This window comes from Ctenopharyngodon idella, chromosome 13 (assembly GCF_019924925.1).
Source record: "Ctenopharyngodon idella isolate HZGC_01 chromosome 13, HZGC01, whole genome shotgun sequence".
Lineage (NCBI taxonomy): Eukaryota > Metazoa > Chordata > Actinopteri > Cypriniformes > Xenocyprididae > Ctenopharyngodon > Ctenopharyngodon idella.
Window position 1 is genome coordinate 14,224,405 of NC_067232.1, and position 20,443 is coordinate 14,244,847.

Below are 20,443 nucleotides of genomic sequence, written 5' to 3' on the forward strand. Positions count from 1 at the left end.
TATTTTTTCACCAAGACATTAATGAATATTCATAATATATTGTCCAGACAATGGAAACTACAATCCCATCATTCCCTGGGACCACAGCTGTAGATGTGAGTGGGAGGCTGAACACATTCACACCGACAGAGACAGACGGGAGTAAAGCACACGGTTTCATGATGCTTATGCTCGTAGTTATCGCGGCTGGTTTAGGGTTGGTCGCGATGATTTTAAGGCTGCTGTCCCCTCAAATCAGGTAAGCAATTCTGCCTTTTTTGGAGAGAAAGATTTGAAAATGCTATTCAGTCTTATTTATTCTAAAAGGACTTTGCATGGAAACCTTCATTCTTTCTGTAAAACAAGAGCACAATGTGCGTAAGGGATGAGAGCATCATGATGACAGAAACATCAGTCTATGGAGGTAAAGCATTGCAGCCACTGAAGCGTGCAGCCCAGTGCAGTGTCTTAAATAGTCACAAGTGTTAATATAACCGAACTCGACCTTTTAATAATGGAAATCACATTCTACATACGACACGATATTATTTATCGATTGTAAAATGAGCGCTGTAATCGGCACTATATTGATGAAGGTTGGCGCTTGGTGGAAACGCCTCCTCTTGACATGAGCTGCTCTAGAAACTAACCAATAGAATGACAGCATGGGCGGATCACCCCGCCCCTTCGCGTAACCGCGCTACCTCATTGGCTGAAGTCTGACGGATCCCTTGACAGCTTTAAGTGTTGGATAAATGCATACTGTATAATCATAGTTTAGGACTATGGAATGCTAAATCAAGAATATAGAATATAAATCTATGAAATATAAATCAAGATTTTAGGATTTTTTTCTTATTGGTTATGGATGGATTACTGTGATTATAGTGAACTCACTGTCATTTTTAAGAAACCAGTTTGAGATGATTTGAGCTTGAGCGTCACATCCTGCTAAAAGTAGCCATCAGAAGATGGGGTACTGTGTGGTCATAAATGGATGGACATGGTCAGCAACAATACTCAGGTAGGCTGTGGTGTTTAAACAATGCTCAGTTGGTACTAAGGGACCCAAAGTGTGCCAAGAAAATATCCCCAACACCACCAGCCAGCAGCCTGAACCGTTGATACAAGGCAGGATGGATCTATGGTTTCATGTTGTTTATGCCAGATTCTGACCCTACCATCTGAATGTTGCAACAGAAATCAACACACATTAGACCAGGCAACGTTTTTTCCAATCTACTATTGTCCAATTTTGGTGAGCCCGTGTGAATTGTAGGCTCAGTTTCCTGTTCTTAGCTGACAGGAGTGGCACCTGGTGTGGTCTTCTGCTGCTGTAGCCCATCTGCTTCAAGGTTCGACGTGTTGTGAGTTCAAATACGCTCTTCTGCAGACCTCAGATGTAACGAGTGGATATTTGAGTTACTGTTGCCTTTCTATCAGCTCAAACCAGTCTGGCCATTCTCCTCTGACATCAACAAGGCATTTTCGCCCACAGAACTGCATATAACTAGATATTTTCTCTTTTTTGGACCATTCTCTGTAAACTCTAGAGATGGTTGAGCGTGAAAATCCCAGTAGATCAGCAGTTTCTGAAAGACCAGACCAGCCCGTCTGGCACCAACAACTATGCCATGTTCAAAGCCACTTAAATCATGCCTAAATGCATTGAGTTTCTGCCATGTGATTGGCTGATTAGATATTTGCGTTTACGAGCAGTTGAACAGACGTACCTAATAAAGTGGCTGGTAAGTATACACTTGTAGAGACTTGTTGAGTGCATCTCAATCAGCTGCCTAGTTCAGTAGTCAGGGCACTGATCAGGGAGTCCATTTTAAGGGCTGTCTCAATCACAAAGTCCTTCCAGTGCACTAAAACATTTGCTCCCTAAAAAGTCCCATAATGCACCATGAAAACCAGGGAGCATCGATGCTCACTAATGTTCCCTTGACGGAAGTTCTAAAGTGCAAAACATAAATCACGTGAGCCAGTAGTGACGTACAGTGAGGATGTTGTCATGTAACCAACAGTGTCCTAATGTGTAGTGAGCCAGGGTCCTTACTGTCCTTACCAGTGACTGAATTTGTACATGTGATATACTGATTCACAAACTAGGGAGCTGATTGAGACCATGAGACTCCATGAGACCATGGAGAAACAGATTCCTGATCAGTTACACACTGTTGCCACGGACAACAGTCCTTATTCAGATATTTGATATCTGAATGCCGTGATTAACCATAAATAAATCTATTTATATTAAATTGCAATGTCTGTGCAGGAAATATGCAGCAGGAGGAATGTGTCGATCCACAGCACGGTTAGATGGAAAAGTTGCCTTGATCACAGGAGCAAACTCAGGAATTGGGAAGGAAACCGCTTTGGATTTGGCCTCTCGAGGTCTGTCCAACTCCTCAACACCTTTACTAAATACCTTTTATCTTATATCTTTGGAAATGTCTAATGAAATTATTTTATTAAATCAGTTTAAATAAACCGTGAAAGGCTTACTGAAGTAACAGTTCAGACCTGTTTGCCAACAGGTGCACGTGTGATTCTGGCATGTCGTGATGTGGAGAAAGGTGAAGAGGCGGCGACAGAGATCCGTACACGAGTGGGAGGAGCTAAAGTGGAGGTGAGGGAACTGGACCTGGCCGACACCTGCTCCATCCGAGCCTTCGCTCAGAGATTCCTGCGAGGTACTGCCTTATGATATCTGATGCAATTCAACCACCTTCTGTGCAGAGCAACCACCAAAAAAAAAAAAAAAAAAGATATTTTTGATTTTTATTAATGATTTTTGTCTCTTCATTTAGAGGTAGATCACCTGCACATCCTCGTCAACAATGCCGGTGTCATGATGTGTCCTTATATGAAAACGGCTGATGGCTTTGAGATGCAGATTGGTGTTAATCATCTGGGTGAGTGTAAATAATACTTGTATTTATATTAAAGGGGGTCATGACATGCGAAATTAAATTTGCCTTGATTTTTTGACATATAAGAGGTCTTTGTACCATTACATTACATCCTGCAAGTTTCATAGCTTAAAATATCCTCATTATAAACAAAGCATGTATTTAATTAAGCTCCAAAAATAGCTTGTTTGGATATTGGGGGATCTGTGACGTCACATGGGCAAATACATTTGCATATGACTGCCTCTAGAGCAAGACATCGACGAATAGTTATACATCATCGCACCATAGGCTCCGCCTACTGGTGTTCAGTCGCTTAATGGCTGATATTTGCCTACAGTGGATGTGAGCGCTGCATCAGAAGCAAATAGAATGGCTCGAGTCTGCCAACAAGATGACAAATGAAGAGTGAAAGAACATTTGCTTTGACACGTCCATTTTAAACAGCTCATTTGCATCTCTGTACAGACTTAAGAAGGATCCCAGCGTCAGAAACAAGTGGATTTATTTATTCCCCTGAAACCTGTGTCAGGGGAATAAATGTTTGTTCGGAGTATTTTGTTTTGTAAATGAGGCACAGTATAATGGAGAGTTCACAAAGAAACTTGTGTTAAAGGATGAAGCAGTCAGTTGTATTGGACAGCAGCATCACAAACCGCAAGTAAATGATTTCATAATTCTTTATCTGTATATTATGGTTATATATGGATAATGTTTTCAAGACACTCATGTGCAATAGCGAGTGGGTGTTGAAATGACATTAGCCAATCATAACAGTGGCCGTTTATTGACAAGATTTAAAGGAGCTGCTCCTTAAAAATTGATAATTTCAGAAAGAGGGTCAGAATGTATGTTGAAAATAATCGTTTTTTCATATATATATTTGTTTTTTGTGCAAAAAAAACCCTTTAATAACATTATAAGTGAACCTCAAGGAACATATTAAAATGAAAAAAATTAGACGTCATGACCCCTTTAAGACATTTCACCAAACCAGAACATGAAAAAACAAAAGATCTTTTCTTACTCTCAAAAAAAGCATATGTAGCCCCCTGACAGGTATTATTTCGGGACATATTTTAGCAATATCTGTCAGTTAATAGGCATGTTTTATTAAAATATCAGAAGAAATAATAAAAACGTTTAGAAGGTGTTATTGTTAACTAAAATCATTAACATTTTTTATTGTTAACTGAAATAAGGCTGAAATAAAATATAAATATTAGCTGAAAAACTTACTGAACTAACTGATCTAACTAAAATAAATTAAGTTGAAGTACTAAAAATGCTAAAACAAACAAAAATAAAGCTAAATAAAAATTTAAAAAAAAAAAATTAAAATATAAAAATGAAATCTAATCGTCTAATTACTACTATAGTAAATAATAATAAAATAACACTGATGTTTTAACTCACGTCTGCGCCTCTTTTCATTCAGGTCACTTCCTGCTGACATATCTCCTCATTGGTCTGCTGAAGCGTAGCGCACCATCACGAATCGTGGTTGTTTCTTCCCTGGCACATAATTTCGGTTGGATTCGATTCCACGACCTGCACAGTCAGGGCAGCTACAACAGCGGCCTTGCCTACTGCCAAAGCAAGTTGGCTAACGTGCTTTTCACACGCGAGCTAGCGCGCAGGCTCCACGGTGAGTACTGTTGTGTTTCAAACATGGATCTAAAATGAAAAAAGAAATAGTACATTCTGAATCCTGTCTTGCAGCAAAAGTCAGTTTGACTTGTATTTCATCAGGGTCAAATGTGACTGTGAATTCTCTGCACCCGGGGACGGTGAGGTCAGAGCTGGTGCGTCATTCTACTGCAATGTCGCTGCTGTTTGCGGTCTTCTCCATGTTCCTGAAGACCCCGAAGGAAGGAGCTCAAACTTCTGTCTATTGCGCCATCGCTGAGGAGCTCGAGTCAATCTCAGGCAAACATTTCAGGTACAGCACACTTAAGGTTATTTTTTCAAGATATCCTGACCATTGTTATTCATATAAAAAAGTGGATGGGGGCAGGTGCGGTCAAACACCATAAAAGAATCATTAAAGGGTTAGTTCACCCCCAAAAATGAAATTGATCACTTCCTCACTCTTGTGTCATTCCAAACCTGTAAGTCTTTCTTCTCTGGAACGCAAAAGAATATATTTTCAAGATTTTTTTTTAAACCAAAAAAAAGCATTGGTTACCAATGACTTTCGTTGTATGGACTGAGACATTTCTCAAAGTACATTCTTTTGTGTTCCATAGAAAGTCATACAGGTTTGGAATGACATGAGGGTGAGCAAATGATGACAGAATTTTCATTTTTGGGTGAACTATGCCTTTAAACAAAGACTATAGTTATAGAAAGATGGTTTATTCCTGTTACTTGTGAATGGGAGAAATTGCAACGCGCAATATGGCAGAATACATCCCGCCTTCTAAGTAAAAGAGCCAATCGCTGACTGGTAAAGTCATTGCGTCACTGCAGCTGGCGTTAGAACAAAGCCACTGGAAGGCAAGCCTGCAACCTATAGCCAAAAAAGTGTAACGGCTAATGCTAACGCTCCGCCTCTGGCGGTACACAGGGAAGGAGACCAGAGGCTGTTTTTTTGAATGGATGTCAATGGATGAGAGGCTTCACTATGCTGATTAAACAGCTTTTGTGGGGAAATAGCTAATCATTTAATTAATCAACAGCCTGTTTGCTAATCTTCAGCATGTTTTACACTAAAAAATACTTTCGTTGGGAACTATATGTAGATTTTAGCTTGATAAAAGTGTATTTTTTTAAGAGAAGGCAGACTAGGGAATGTTGCGACTGATGTCACTGTCATTACATGATAGGCTGAGAGGTGCCGCACGTGATTAAGTTAGCCATTACGCTTTCTCCAATGGTAAGAGATACAGACCCTCTCATCTCCCTATAATATACAATCTCTGGTTAGAAGCTCCGGTTTCCATAGAAACCTGAGACTCACGCTTAGGACTGCACATGCACATTGGCTGGTCTAGCCTGAAAAATAAGCCTTTTTAACACTTTGAGCATAAGAAACAACATTTATGCAAAAGTTCATGTCAGATTTTGCTGCTGATTTTAAATATGTTATTTAATTGTGAGTTCGGCAAGCAGTTTTGGAGATTTCAGGATTCCCCCATTCAAATATATAGGACTTGGTCTTGGATGCACCAAATAGCTGCCCGGAGGCGTTGCAAATATGGCCTGCCGAGTGAACACTTTCATTGAAAGGGACTTTGCTTTAAAGCAGTCCATGCAATGTGTTCACTATATTCCAACTCTTCTGAAGTCATATTATAGCTTTTTATGTTAAAACAGACTAAAATTGAAATCATTATTTAATAAAAATTTGCCCTCTACTGTAGCTCTTACATCATGCATTGTTTGTTTGGTACTGGCATATTATTAAACATCTCTCGCTCTTTGTCTCTCCCACACAGTGATTGTGCCCCTGCTTTTGTGGCCCCACAGGGACGGAGTGAGGAGACGGCACGGAAACTGTGGGATGTAAGCTGTGAATTGTTAGGCATCGAATGGGACTGAAACATTCATTTGACACACTTAATATCTCTTCTTTTTTCTTAAATGTTTTCAGTGATCACTTCTTATGTATTTCTTGGTTTAGTTTGAAACACTTAATCACTCAAATCTATGCTTTTAATAGCACAATCCACCTTGTTCTGCCTTTTTGACAATTTTCTCCTATCATGCCCTTGTGACAAGCAAGTGAGTTTTTTTTACTCTAGAACAAATCTGTGAAGAATTTTGATTTCACTGTTTTATTCTGTTTGTATTTTGAACGTTGCTTTAACTCCCATCTCAGTATTCTCACATGAAGCTGCATATTGAAGTCTTTTATACAGATGTGCTTTTAACTACTGTGATACATTCATGACCAGAGATAAATATTTAAATATATACAGTGAAAAAAAAATGTATCATTTTTGAATTTTTCTTTATTTGCTAAAAGATACAAATACACAAGGAAATGTTGCAAATGATATTAAAGAGAATTTATACTATGATCAGGAGGTTCATTATTAAAACAAAGATTTAAAAAATTAACTCAATCTAAAAAACAGACTCCGTTAGACTGAAGTCAGTATTTTTTTTTAGCAAAATAGCTTTTTTTGTATAGCTAAATATATTTAATAACTCATTTTAATTAATATCTCATTTCTTTGTCACTCTAATTGGATTCAGACATGAGTACATCCGTCTCTTTGGCAACGTCTCTGTAACAGTTTTATTAATTTTAATACGCGCATAGGTTGTGTAAACAGAATTTGTTCAGGTTTTTTTTTCTGTCCTCAGAAGAAAAAATGAAATCTCATGATTCACTCACATTTGTGTCATTCCAAACCTGTATGATTTTCTTTCTTTTGTGGAACATAAAAGATGATATTTTTTAATATCTTGGTGTTTTATTTGTCCATACAATTGAAGTCAATTAGCTCCGGTGTTGTTTGTTTACTAGTGTTCTTCAAAATATCTTCTTTAATGTTTTGCAGAATAAAGAAAGTCATACAGGTTTGGAATGACATGAAGTAAATGATGACAGGATTTTCATTTTTTGGGTAAACTTGGGTAACATATCACTACACAAAAACATTTATACACATTATACACAGATTCCACATTATAAAACATATTACAGGAGGGTCAGAGACAGTTTAATCTGATTAACATATATACACACACACTCTCTCTCTCTCTCACACATGCATTAAGAGTGCACATAATTTCAGGTTGTGAATTGTAGGGTAATTTGAATTATAGACAAAGACGTAAGCAATGTTTCACTGATACAGTATATTTCAAATTGCCATGTTATACCCAGAATCCCTTACTTTCCTGTTGTAACTTTTAGTTTAGAGTTTTGCAATATCTAAGATACTGCTTATGTTAGTTCTCAGAACTCACTTATCATAATGCCTGTAAATCACACCTTCCCTTTTAATAACACGTCTTTTGTAGTTCAACCACATGACAGTGCAATCTCTCAGTGAGGACCAAAATAAACAGCCTTGGTTTTTTGTTTTTTAGAAGAGACACAATCTGAAGAGACACTAAATTTATAGTAACACCATTGTAAACTTGTCAAGAACTCAAATAAGAATTAATTTCATGGCAGATGCAGAGTAATTTCACTACCATATGACCTTGTTCCATCAGGATGAGATTTAGACACAGTGATTAGTTTTTGTTTTTTTGTTTGTTTTTTGTTTTGACATAGATGAGAAGAAAAATCCCTTTTCCTGAGGTAGGAGAATAAGCCCAGTCAAATACTGAAGATGTATGCAGATGTGAACATTGTTCTATCTGTAAAATTTTGTCTCAGGCCCTGTGAAAGATAACCTGGCACAGTTTTCGGCAGATTGGTAGGCCTTGTTCCCCTTTCATCACACCCTCCACGGATGAGGTTTTTGTTCTGGGATGGGAGTTGGACTGCTCCCAAACTGAGCTTGAATGTGAATGGACATCATGTTACAAAAGTGGCACGATGGTGGTTCATTTCCTGGCATATTATTATTTCACTCTAACCAATCAAAGCAGAGCAGGATAACTCGGTGACCAACTGGAATTAGAGTTCACAATGGGGACTGGTCGTGGTTATCAGTTATTGCTGTGTCGTTGCCTTGACGATTGTTCCTGATGCTCCGAGAGCCATTGGCGGCAGATGTTGTGCATGACAGAGTCACCTGAGTTTTCAGCGGCCCGCATCACGTCCTGTACTAATGGAGCCGCCTTTACAAGCTCAAGCTTCACAGCCTGGAGATACGCTGCCCGCAGCTTACTGCACTGGAGATATGCCTTTATCTACAGAGAGAGAGAGAGAAAGAAAATAATGTGAATGATGGTAAGAAAGTGTGAGAGAAAAAAAAAAAAAAATAGAATGAGAAAAAGAGAAACCTAACCTTGTTTTCTGCACTCTTACACTCCAGAATCAGGGTCTCTAGTTCTTTAGCCTGAGGAAAAAAAAAATATATACTTAATTATTATATAATATAAATTATAAACTTTCATATTTAATTATTTATTGATATAAAATTATATATAAAAATGTATACATAGCAGCAACACCAACTGAACAGAAAGAGATCATTAGGTTGGGGACTCACATCTGCAGGACTCTTATCAGCCACAGAGACACAGCTGAGCACAATGGCGTCACAGTCGTGTTTAGAGGCCGTTCCAGACTCCCCTACACACTTCAGCAGCTGCCGCACAGAATAGTACTGGCGCTGCCGGACCAGGCGCTGTCCAACCCGTATGTACACTGCCAGTGCCTCCAGCTGGAAGTCCTGCACCATGTGAAAGAAAACGAGAATCAGAGTCAGATGTGAATGAGACAAGGACTCAAACTGTAACAGCGGTGTCATAAATGCTTACCTGTATTACTCGATATGCAATGCCAAAACCTTCCTCAATGTTCTTTCCTCCCAGCATCGCCTGTTCAAAATGCAGCCAAATTTGTTAATACCGTAGTTTGTTTAAATCAGATTTCATCTAGTCTCTATTAGATTTATGCCACATTGCACTGTCAACCAGTTTTGACTGATGTATGTAAAAGTGTGGGGTCAATAAGTTTTTTTGTTTAGTTTTTTTGAAGGAAAATAATACTTTTATTCAGCAATTATGCATTAATTGATCAAAAGTGACAGTAAAAACCTTTACAATGTTAAAAAAGATATCTATTTAAATGCTATTCTTATGAACTTTGAATGTGGTAATTTCATTGCTTTCTATGGGATATTTTTTCATCAGGCCTCACTGAGCCATCAGATTTTATCAAAAATATCTTAATTTGTGTTCTGAAGATGAACGAAGGTCTTACAGGTTTGGAACAACATGAGGGTGAGTAATAAATGAAAGAAATTTCATTTTTGGGTGAACTAATATCCTAATGATTTTTGGCATAAAAGAAAAATCTATAATTTTGATCCAAACAATGTATTGTTGGCTATTGCTACAAATATACCTGTGCGACTTATGACTGATTTTGTGGTCCAGGGTCACATATAGTCTGTGCCAAATATCTACACAACACTACCATTTAAAAGTTTGGGGTCGGTAAGATTTTTTTTTTTTTTTTTGAAGGAAGTCTCTTATATTTTAAAATGTAATTTATTCCTGTGATGACAAAGCTGAATTTTCAGCAGACATTACTCCAGTCCTCAGTGTCACATGATCCTTCAGAAATCATTTTGATATGATTTGGTGCTCAAGACACATTTCTTATTAATACCAATGTTGAAAACAGTTTTGCTGCTTAAAGGGTTAGGTAAAGATCATGTTCCATGAAGATATTTTGTAAATTTCCTACTGTAAATATAAAAATTATTTTTGTGAGTGGATATGCGTTGCTAAGGACTTCATTTGAACAACTTTAAAGGCGATTTTCTCAATATTTTAATTTTTTTGCACCCTCAGATTCCAGATTTTCAAATAGTTTTACCTTGGGCAAATATTGTCCTATCCTAAAAAACATTCATCAATGGAAAGCTTATTTATTCAGCTTTCAGATGATTTATAAATCTCAGTTTAAAATATCTTGTTGCATGCATGTAAACAACAAAAACATCTGAATTTTTGGCATCTGATATGAGCCACTTGCAAATGTGGTTTCAAAAATGATACATTATATCTCAGCATACTGAAAAATAATCAAATCAGGCAGTGTAAAATGCAACCCTAGAGTACAGAACTTTAAGCATGATATGCAGTTAAAATGTGAGGAAAATTTTCCAGTTGATGCATATAACACTGCTTCTATTTCAGTATTCTGTAAAGTTAATGCTGTTAACCACACATGCATACATTATCTCTTTTCCTACAAAATGCATGACGCACACACTCTTAGTCTTGCGTGATTGAAAACAAGCAATCAGCTCAAACTGAAATGTGTGGAATCCATTCATGGAAATACTTACAGTTAAACACTTACAAACAGAATATACACACATAAGACAGACCAGAAAAGAACAAAAATGTATTGATTTATATTAATCATAAATTTTGATGGTATATTGAAATACGTGAAAGATCACTTATTTTCATTTGAATAGATATGCATCATTTCCTCTCGCCCCTTGGATTGATTCGATCTTATAAATGAAGATGCCAAGAACTGTCTTAAATGTACCCTACAAAATGAAGGTGTGGTCGTTTACCGCAGAACATTAACTGTTGTTCTGATTTCACAGGTGAAATCCAGTCATTTCAATATGACTCCACACGATTGAGAAGTTGCGTGAGTGAAAGATTTTCCCACACAGATTGCACAATGGGTTCCAGTTGGTCACACAGATTTGGCGTGCTGATAAGCAGAAAGACTTCTGTGTGAGCAGGCTTCATACATCGCTGCACTATTGATAATAGACAATGGACCTTTCTTGCCTTTGAAATTTTGCAGAAATTTCACTCATGTAATCACACCTTTAGCAATAAAAGGACTAAACTGTGTGTACAGAAGAGCATGTTTTCCTAGCTCACCTTGCAGGCCACATCCACCTTCATGGGGCTGTTTCCAAACAGAGTGGGTGGGCCACTGTTCCCTGTGGGGGTGGGGCCTAAAGCTGTCTTGGATGGTGAGCTTTCACAGCGGTGTAAGAACCGTGTCACTTCCAACTGCAGCTCGATTGTGTGGACGTGTCTGCAACATTCAGTACATGTTCTGTTACCACATCAAAACAGCCCGAAGCCAAAATAACGAGGAACTTCAGTATTTCAGTATCTGACTATATAATATTGTATGATATTATACTTATGTTATTATACATAATGAAAATTTGGATAGTGTATAGTATATAATGTTCATTTCCCCCCTTTTAATACCTTGAGACATCAGTGGAGCTCATTTTCTTCCTGAAAGAGGAGCTATGTGATTTCCTGCGGCTCTGCTGTTCCTGTAGGTAAGTTCTCAGGTGCTCTTTGGCTCGGATCAGCCAGCGCTGCTGTTCTCCCAGCTGCAGGTAGGACCGAGCACCATGAGAAAAGAAGCGAATGCACGTCATAGCGGCGCGAACGTGATCCTACAAAGAGAGAAGAGGAGAAATTTATTAACAGCATGCTGATGCAGACCTCACAGAGAGAGAGAGAGGGAGAAAGTGTGTGGATGTGGTCCTGGTATTCCATACGTTAGAGGGACCAAACGTCCCCACAATTATAGTAATACCAGTAAATTTTGGGGACATTTTTTTTTTATCCCCATGAGGAAACAAGCTTATAAAACATATATAATGATCTTTTTTGAAAATCTAAAATTGCAGAAAGTTCTCTGTAATGGGTAGGTTAGAAGGGGGAGAGTGTGTTAGTGTAGGGGGAGAGAATATACAGTTTGTACAGTATAAAAACCATTACGTCTATTGAATGTCCCCAAAAAACATGGAAATCCAACTTGTATGTATGTTTGTGTGTGTTAAGTACCATCATGAACTGTTGGAGTTGGTACAGAGAGTGGTAGTGTCCCCTGCGCTGCAGTAACTGACAGGCTGAAAGAAGGTAACAGCCCCAGGTCTCCAGTGTGGGGTCCAGAGTTTCTAACAGACCCTGCAAAGTTCCCAACCGCCCACGTTCAAGACAGGGCTGAAAGATGCCCTCCAGAAACACATCCTCTGAACACTTCTAGAAACATACAGACAGAGATGAAGAGAGAGAGAAGCTTTATAAACATAAACATACATGTTTCTCTATCATATACAGGAACATCAAACCTCTAAATAAAATCAAATCTGAAATATTATTATAATTTAAAATAACTCTTTTCTATTTTTTAATACATTTTAAAATGTAATTTATTTCTTTGATGGCAAAGCTGAATTTTCAGCATCATTACTCCAGTCTTCAGCACCACATGATCCTTCAGATCCTTTCTTATTATCATCAACGTTGGGAACAATTTTTATATTTATATTTCTGTGAAAACTGTGATACATTTATTCTTTCTATACTTTGATGAATAGAAAGGAACAAAAGATTGGCATTAATTTGAAATAAACATTATGAATGTCTTTACTGTCACTTTTGTTCAAATGAATGAATTCTTGCTAAATAAAATTTGAAAAAAATCTAATAAATGTGCAAATGTGTAAAGTGCTCTGTAACTTTGCAGAACCTTGGTCTGTACGTGGGTGAGTGCGTCTTTCAGACAGTCGTGGCGCAGGTAAAAGCTGATGAGGCTCAAGTGTGTGCCGTAAGTGAGCAGGTAAAACAGGCACTCCTGATAGTAGGCGGACCGCTGAACTCTGCTCTCTGTGGCATCTGGAGGGGCAGAATCAGAGAGAGCCTCTTCCAGCTCACGCAAAGAGGCCAAGATATCCTCATCCACCGTCTATTAAAAAAAAAAAAAAAAAAAAAAAAAAAAAAAATAAATACACACACACATATTTATATATATATATATATATATATATATATATATATATATATATATACACACACACACACACACACACACACACACACAATGTGTTTAGAAACATCCTGTAAGAAAAGTCAAGAATCCTGTCAAGTCTTTAGGGTCTGGATGTAGCATTACCGTGCTTAGAGTAGGTTTGACTGTGGACTCCAGGTGCTGAACAATCTCCTGCAGAAGTCTCACTCCATGGTTTAGCTGGTTTCGATCTACTGGTGCTTTTAGACAGCGGGCAAACTTCTCTCTGGCCCCGCTCAGATTTCCAGCCTTCAAAGACGCCATACCCCACGCCTGCCAAACTCCGTTCGGGTCCAGTCCACTCTTAGTCGACACCTGAGCATTATAAACAGATTGCAAAAAGACAGCTAAACCCAAAATCAAGACGTGATTAGATTAGTAATTGCTATTTATTTTGTGCTATTTAAACTTCATTCACTTATTTGTTGGAAAAGACAGGCATGAAAATTCTGCCTAACATCTGCTTTTGTGTTCCACAGAAGCAAGAAAATCTGTGAGTTTATCATTGCTTGAAGTATTACTTTGAATCTTAAGTAAATAGTCTCACCTCCACGGCCAGCTGGTAGTGCTCGGCCTCTAGCAGCTGGTTGCGCAGGCGCGTCACTGCAGTCGTTTCCTGAATATCGTCCAGAGATGGAATGTATTTGTAGTTTGCACTGACCAGAATCTTTAACACATCCACCTTACTGATGTAGCTATGAATGAAGAGAGAGGAATAAATTAAAGGCAAGTGAAGTAAATACACTACCATTCAAAAGTTTGGGGTTGGTAAAAGTAATTTTAATTTAAAGTAAAAATAAAAATACTTTTATGCAAAAAAGGACACATTAAACAGATCAAGAATGTATAATGTTACAAATGATTTCTATTTCAAATAAATGCTGTTCATTTCAACTTCCTATTCAAAATAAAGAATCCTGAAAAAAATGTATTATTTACACAAAAATATTAAGAAGCACAACTGTTTTCAACATTGATGATTATAATAATTTTCTTTTAAAAAGTTTGACCACCAAATCAGCATATATGATTTCTAAAGGATCATGTGACTGAAGACTGGAGTAATGATGCTGAAAATCCAGCTTTGCATCACAGGAATAAATTACATTTCATAATTTTTTCTGCATTTTTGATCAAATAAATGCAGCCTGGATGAGCAAAAGAGACTTTTTACCAATTTAATAAATGCAATCCCATAATGGGAATACATGTTGGTAAATACACATTGTCAGTCAGTAACTACAATGATTTAAGTAAATTGTAAGATGTATGTGTTTGATTCACTAAAAAGAATGGCTCAAAAGAGTCAAGCAATTGGGAATTGTACTACTTTTGAACAATCGATTTTCAGTTCCCAACACAATTAACATCTACAAATTCTGTAATTCTGCATTTTTGATCAAATAAATGCAGCCTGAATGAGCAAAAGAGACTTTTTACCAATTTTATTCTGTCTCACTCTCAGAGTTTATGCTTTTAAAACTAAAATGCAAAACAGATTACATTCAGATTACTCAAGTAAAGGTGTGTGTGTCTAACCTGTCGCAGAGTGCCGGCTCTTGGGTGCATCCTGCGTTTACAAACATGAGTTTGGCACTGAACAGCAGCTGCCGCATCACATCTGTCAGCAGACGAGCATCCACCTCAGGATTGGTCAGTTTGCGTGAGAGTAAGCGGCAGTGGCCAATCAACTGCTGCCCGCAGGCTGCGTGATCACTGTGTAGTGTCAGTATAGCAACACATAGGGATGCGCTGGGTGCCTTTAACACACAGAGTGACCATTTTTAAGAAATGTAAGTGGAAATACAAGAGATTTCTTTTACTGTCCTTCCTTAAAAACAAGCAATAGTTCAGTAAAGAATCACACCTGTTCATAGTAGAACTCGCTCTTCAGCTGCTGGTTCTCTGCTGGGTTTGGACTCAGGCGATACTGCTTTCGTGGAACCTCAGGCAGACTGAGAACCCCATTCAGGACTCCATCAATGGACGCAGGGCTGCCAGCTACTAAGAAAAGTTTAGTTTGTCATCTTGTAATCATCATCTGAGTAAAGGCATTAACGTTCTGCCATTTCAATGAGAAGAAAGATATGTAAACTTCATGAGATGGGAATGAAAAATTGTTTGTGTGTGACATGACAGTGACAAGTTTACCTTCCCCCTGATCAAGCTCCTCATCTGAGCTGCAATAAACACAACATAAGAGAAAAATGTACAAAAAAACTGATTAGAAAAATATTTAGCTATGCTACAACTAGAAATGGAATCATATAAAAAACAGATAATGTTCTGATTCCTTAATGGTTCTTTAAATTCTTAAAGAAAAGTGTGGAAAGCACAAATCACTTTATTTTGATAGTCCACTTTAAAAGTTCTTCTATTAACTAGTAACTTTGCAACTACATGTACACTAACTCTCATTAGAGTATTAGTAGACTGTCTGCTTAATATCTGCTAACACTTTATTTTGATGGTCACCCAACAGACATTCTACTGACTATAAAAAAACTTTGCAAGTACATGTGAAATTATTCCATTAATCCAAACCCTAACATTTTACCCTAACATAACAGTCTACTAATACTCTAATGAGAGTTTGTTGACATGTAGTTGCAAAGTTACTTATAGTAAGTAGAGTGTCTAAAGTGGACCATCGAAATAAAAAGTAACCAAACATTTTACTGACCCCAAACTTTTGAATGGTAGTGTATTTGTAAAAAAATAGAAATGTAACTCCATTGTTATGAGATCATTTAGATAATAAACACATTTAAAACAATTATTGTTTACCCAGACTTTATAATGACTTTTCAGTCTTTTTAAAGGTGGCATAAATGCAATCCCATAATGGGAATACATGTTGTTAAATACACATTGTCAGTCAGTAACTGCACTGATTTAAGTAAATTGTAAGATGTATGTGTTTGATTCACTAAAAAGAAAGGCTCAAAAGAGTCAAGCAATTGGGAATCGTACGACTTTTGAACAAACGGTTTTCAGTTCCCAACACTATTAACATCTACAAGCTCTGTAAACCTTGAGCACTTCTGCTTTTAACAGGTATGTGTGCATCTGTCTTACTCTGTGTGGAAGAAGTTGTAGCATTGGTCACAGACTCTGACAGGCTCTTCAGAGCCCTCTACAGCCATCTTCCTGCTGGAGCAGGAATGACACACCAGCCTGCCACAGCGTCTGCAGTGATGCCGTCTGTTAAACTGAAACAGGATAAGGTTTATGTTTAGACTCAAATTCTTATAGAGATGCCTAACTAACAGAACAGGAAATCACAGCAGGAGCTTATCCCATCACATAAGCTTAGCTTATTCACAACCCATCTCACACTCTGTCTCTCTCACCATGGTGAATCTCTCCCTCTGGCAGACCATACAGATGTGCTGTTTGTGGTCTGGGATCCAGTCCTTGCGGTCAGGGGTTTTCTCCGGAGGGGTGAAAGGTGTGGCCAGCTGCCGGATCCTTTTCCCACTGGGGCGTCTATCACTGGAGGGTGTGTGCATGGGTGTGCTGCCTGAAAAAACAAAACAAAAATGTGTGCAAACATGACTTCTGAACTCTGACTTCTGAGGTCATCATAGAATAATGATAACAATAAGCATTTCCAGTGTACTGAGTCTGTAAATAGCAAGACTGCTTTGGAGTAAATATTTCGAGTAATATTAGTTATATTATATAAATATTAATATGTCCCAAAACTTGTCTACTCTTCTGCTACACACTCAAAAGTATGTACTTGTATGTACTTTTAGGCTGTAGTATAAGTAGGCAAATAGGGACACAGCATTACTTTCTGGCTACCTATATACTAATTGGACCCACACTCCACCCAGTGTCAAAAAATGGAATTACAACAAACATTCAAGGGTTAGTTCACACAAAAATGAAAATTCTGTCATTATTTACTCATCCTCATGTCGTTCCACACCCGTAAGACCTTTGTTCATCTTCAGAACACAAATTAAGATATTTTTGATAAATATTTGGTAGATATTTTTATTTTTGATCCGATGGCTCAGTGAGGCCTCTATTGCCAGCAAGATAATTAACACTTAAATGCCCAGAAAGGTACTAAAAACATATTTAAAACAGTTCATGTGAGTACAGTGGTTCAACCTTAATATTATAAAGCGACGAGAATACTTTTTGTGCACCAAAAAAACTAAATAATGACTTTTCAACAATATCTAGTGACAGGATTTCAAAACACGGCTTCATGAAGCTTCGAAGCTTTACAAATCTTTTATTTCGGATCGCGTATCAAACTCTCAAAGTCACGTGAACTATTGAAATTTCGAAACACTTATGATGTAATGAAGCCTCGTTTACTGAAATCACGTGACTTTGGCGCTGCGAACCACTGATTCGAAGCAAAAGATTTGTGAAATTTTGAAATCGGCCATAACTAGATATTGTTGAAAAGTTGTTATTTTGTTTTTTTGGCGCACAGAAAGTATTCTCGTTGCTTTATAATATTAAGGTTGAACCACTGTAGTCACATGAACTTTTATTTTAACTTTTACCTTTCTGGGCATCTGAAAGTGTTAATTATCTTGCTGACAATAGGAGGCCTTACTGAGCCATCGGATTTTATCAAAAATATCTTAATTTGTGTTCTGAAGATGAATGAAGGTCTTACGGGTGTAGAACAACATGAGGGTGAGTAATAAATGACAGAATTTTCATTCTTGGCTGAACTAACCCTTTCAATACAACATGCTCTTACAGATTTCACAGATATTTTGTGTAATGTGTGATGGGCACCGCATTTTCAACTTCAGACTATGATTCCATTGGAGGATATCAAATGCGTTTGATATTTTGAGCGATTTTAGAACATACGCTGCGTCCGAAATCGAATACTTCCGTACTATATAGTATGCAAAAAATAGTATGACAACAGAGTAGCATGCCCGATCACACAGTACTAGAAAAACAGTAGGCGAAAAGTAGCCGGATGAACTACTACTTCCACCGAGATTCTGATGTGCATTTTCGATGAACAGTTTGCATCAACTTTTGGGCAGCAAGAATTTGAGCAAAAGTCATGTAGTGTATTCCAGCACTTAGGAACGACTGGAAAGTCTGTTAGTGTGTGCATGATTTCCAGTTTTTCTCTGTAACTAAATGGTGAGTCTATGATGCGTAGTGTTTTAAAATCTGTCACAATTTCAAATGGTGTGTATGTATTCCAGCCTCTAGTGCCACATACTCAACTATTTTACTATTATCAGTAATTAAAAACTAGATGTGCTGTTACATGCTAAATGGGGTGTGGCTGAGAAAGAAACGGTGTGGTCAAGGAAAGAGGTGTGGCTTATACCTGCTGATGGAGGAGGGGTGTGGCTTGGAGAAGATGGGCAGCTCTCCTGGGCTGGACACTGCAGAAATGCATCCTGCAGACTAATGACAGAGTCTGAGACAGACGAAGAGAAGGAGAGAAATAGATTAGTGAAAAGAGAGGTGCAATGCTTCATATAATGATCTCAAACCTCTAATAACACAAAGTATTGACAGAAATGTTTGTTTTCAGCTAGCAATATAACAATGAATGGCATATATTGGCAATGAATAACACTTTATTTTACAGTGCCGTAGTTACCCATTACTACATGTACTTACTGTAGTAATAACAGTAAATTATGTATAATTGCAAGTAACTAACCCTAAACCAAACCCTAACCCTAACTGTAACTCTATAGTAAGTACATGTAGTTAATTAATAGTACTCAGTACTTATTTGAGTAATTACAATGTAACTACGGCACTGTAAAATAAAGTGTAACCCAATGAATTGATCCATTGCTCCAACTCACCAGAACGTGACCACTCTCTGGGTGCATAAGGAAAATCAAGAGCCTTCCGGGCGTAATCTGCAAGTAGGGTGTCAATGTGTTGGTTGGTGATACCAGCGTCTTGAGCCGGCAGAAGGCTCCGTAGAGTGCTGATGGCAACGGTGGCCCAGTCTACCTTCAGATTCATCAGTAGCTGCTCCAGCATGAGCAGTGGATCAGACAGCAGTGAAAAATAATCCTGACGAGATGCTTCCGGCAAAGTCAGTAGAACCTGCGACAGGCACACACTATTGTGTCTAGAGTATTTCTTTTGGCAAGTGAATCAATGTGTTATTTGATTAGGTCAAACATTGTTACCTTCGAGCCAAGGTGCAGGGCATGTATGTGGCGTCTCCGAGCAAGTGTCATCTGACTCTGAAAGTGTAGGGTGAGGTAATCTGACAGGAAATGGCAGGCAGCCAATCCAGGTCTTCGATCCAGAGCTTGCTCACTAACCTCCAAACCCATCGAATCAGAAAGAGCTTCCAAAAGCTGGGTACAGAGAGACGTAGAGTACAGTCTCTTTTTTTTTCCCACAGTCTATTTTGTTTGGATTGAGTCAGTAAGTTTTAACTAAGTCTGTCAACTTAAAGGGTTAGTTCACCAAAAAATGAAAATTCTGTCATTAATTACTCGCCTTCATGTCGTTCCACACCTGTAAGACCTTCATTCATCTTTGCAAACAGAAATTCAACTTCATAAAATTGAGGTTAAACCACTGGAGTCACATGGATTACTTTTATGAGGTTTATACTACCTTTCTGGGGCTTGAAAGTGGTAGTTGCAAAGGCTGTCAATGGAGCAACAGAAAGCTTTCTGATTTCATTAAAATATCTTCATTTGTGTTCCGAAGATGAACGGACTTACGGGTTTGGAATGACATGAGGATGAGTATTTAATGACAGAAATTTCATTTTTGGGTGAACGAACCCTTTAATACAGATTCAGTACAATCATATGTTTCTATACAACAACTGAGGACAACAGAAATCATAAAACATACACACCTGGAAAGCATCTTCTGTGTAATTCTGTTCTAGGAGGTATAGCAGGTGTTCGGTCTGCAGCTGCATTCGAGACTGATCAGAAACTGAATACAGCTGCACCCACTGACCACACAACTCAAACTCCTGAAAGCACAAATTTACTCAAAAAGTGAATATATTCCTGGGTCTTCATCACAGTTGCGGGATTTTCAGCACCACATCATTTTCAAATGATTTCATTTGAACAAAGACTTTGATTCCCAAACTTGTTGTTATTGAAAA

At 37.9% G+C, this 20,443-nt stretch overlaps 2 protein-coding genes across 7 annotated transcripts in view; one reads left to right on the forward strand and one right to left on the reverse strand.

Annotated features, from left to right (window-relative positions):
- Window positions 1-69: 69 nt before the first annotated feature.
- rdh12 (retinol dehydrogenase 12) lies at window positions 70-6,922 on the forward strand. The gene is made up of 7 exons (XM_051916252.1): window positions 70-238; window positions 2,261-2,379; window positions 2,523-2,678; window positions 2,796-2,900; window positions 4,336-4,545; window positions 4,650-4,839; window positions 6,338-6,922. The coding sequence occupies exons 1-7, from the start codon at window positions 159-161 to the stop codon at window positions 6,438-6,440; spliced, it is 963 nt and encodes a 320-aa protein (XP_051772212.1). The 5' UTR covers window positions 70-158; the 3' UTR covers window positions 6,441-6,922.
- Window positions 6,836-20,443, reverse strand: part of zfyve26 (zinc finger, FYVE domain containing 26) — a 28,818-nt gene continuing 15,210 nt past the window's right edge. For 4 of the 6 annotated variants that reach the window (XM_051916248.1, XM_051916250.1, XM_051916249.1 and 1 more), the window contains exons 23-41: window positions 20,183-20,305; window positions 19,494-19,667; window positions 19,158-19,407; window positions 18,665-18,757; window positions 16,686-16,855; window positions 16,411-16,544; window positions 15,484-15,512; window positions 15,200-15,336; window positions 14,872-15,092; window positions 13,880-14,027; window positions 13,438-13,647; window positions 13,015-13,230; window positions 12,327-12,524; window positions 11,736-11,932; window positions 11,394-11,553; window positions 9,291-9,350; window positions 9,020-9,202; window positions 8,816-8,866; window positions 6,836-8,717 (exon numbers count right to left, since the gene is read on the reverse strand). In XM_051916248.1, the coding sequence (XP_051772208.1) occupies window positions 8,514-8,717; window positions 8,816-8,866; window positions 9,020-9,202; window positions 9,291-9,350; window positions 11,394-11,553; window positions 11,736-11,932; window positions 12,327-12,524; window positions 13,015-13,230; window positions 13,438-13,647; window positions 13,880-14,027; window positions 14,872-15,092; window positions 15,200-15,336; window positions 15,484-15,512; window positions 16,411-16,544; window positions 16,686-16,855; window positions 18,665-18,757; window positions 19,158-19,407; window positions 19,494-19,667; window positions 20,183-20,305 (2,958 nt within the window). In that variant the 3' untranslated portion in view covers window positions 6,836-8,513. The remainder of the gene's footprint in view (window positions 8,718-8,815; window positions 8,867-9,019; window positions 9,203-9,290; window positions 9,351-11,393; window positions 11,554-11,735; window positions 11,933-12,326; window positions 12,525-13,014; window positions 13,231-13,437; window positions 13,648-13,879; window positions 14,028-14,871; window positions 15,093-15,199; window positions 15,337-15,483; window positions 15,513-16,410; window positions 16,545-16,685; window positions 16,856-18,664; window positions 18,758-19,157; window positions 19,408-19,493; window positions 19,668-20,182; window positions 20,306-20,443) is intronic. The other 2 variants (XM_051916251.1, XM_051916247.1) reach the window with 1 other exon arrangement.

Excerpts from the sequence above, each read along its gene's own strand:
- rdh12 (XM_051916252.1), top strand. The coding sequence starts at position 159 with ATGATGCTTATGCTCGTAGTTATCGCGGCTGGTTTAGGGTTGGTCGCG. Across the intron at positions 2,901-4,335 it reads GATTGGTGTTAATCATCTGG|GTCACTTCCTGCTGACATAT; the intron begins GTGAGTGTAAAT and ends CTTTTCATTCAG. Across the intron at positions 4,546-4,649 it reads GCTAGCGCGCAGGCTCCACG|GGTCAAATGTGACTGTGAAT; the intron begins GTGAGTACTGTT and ends GTATTTCATCAG.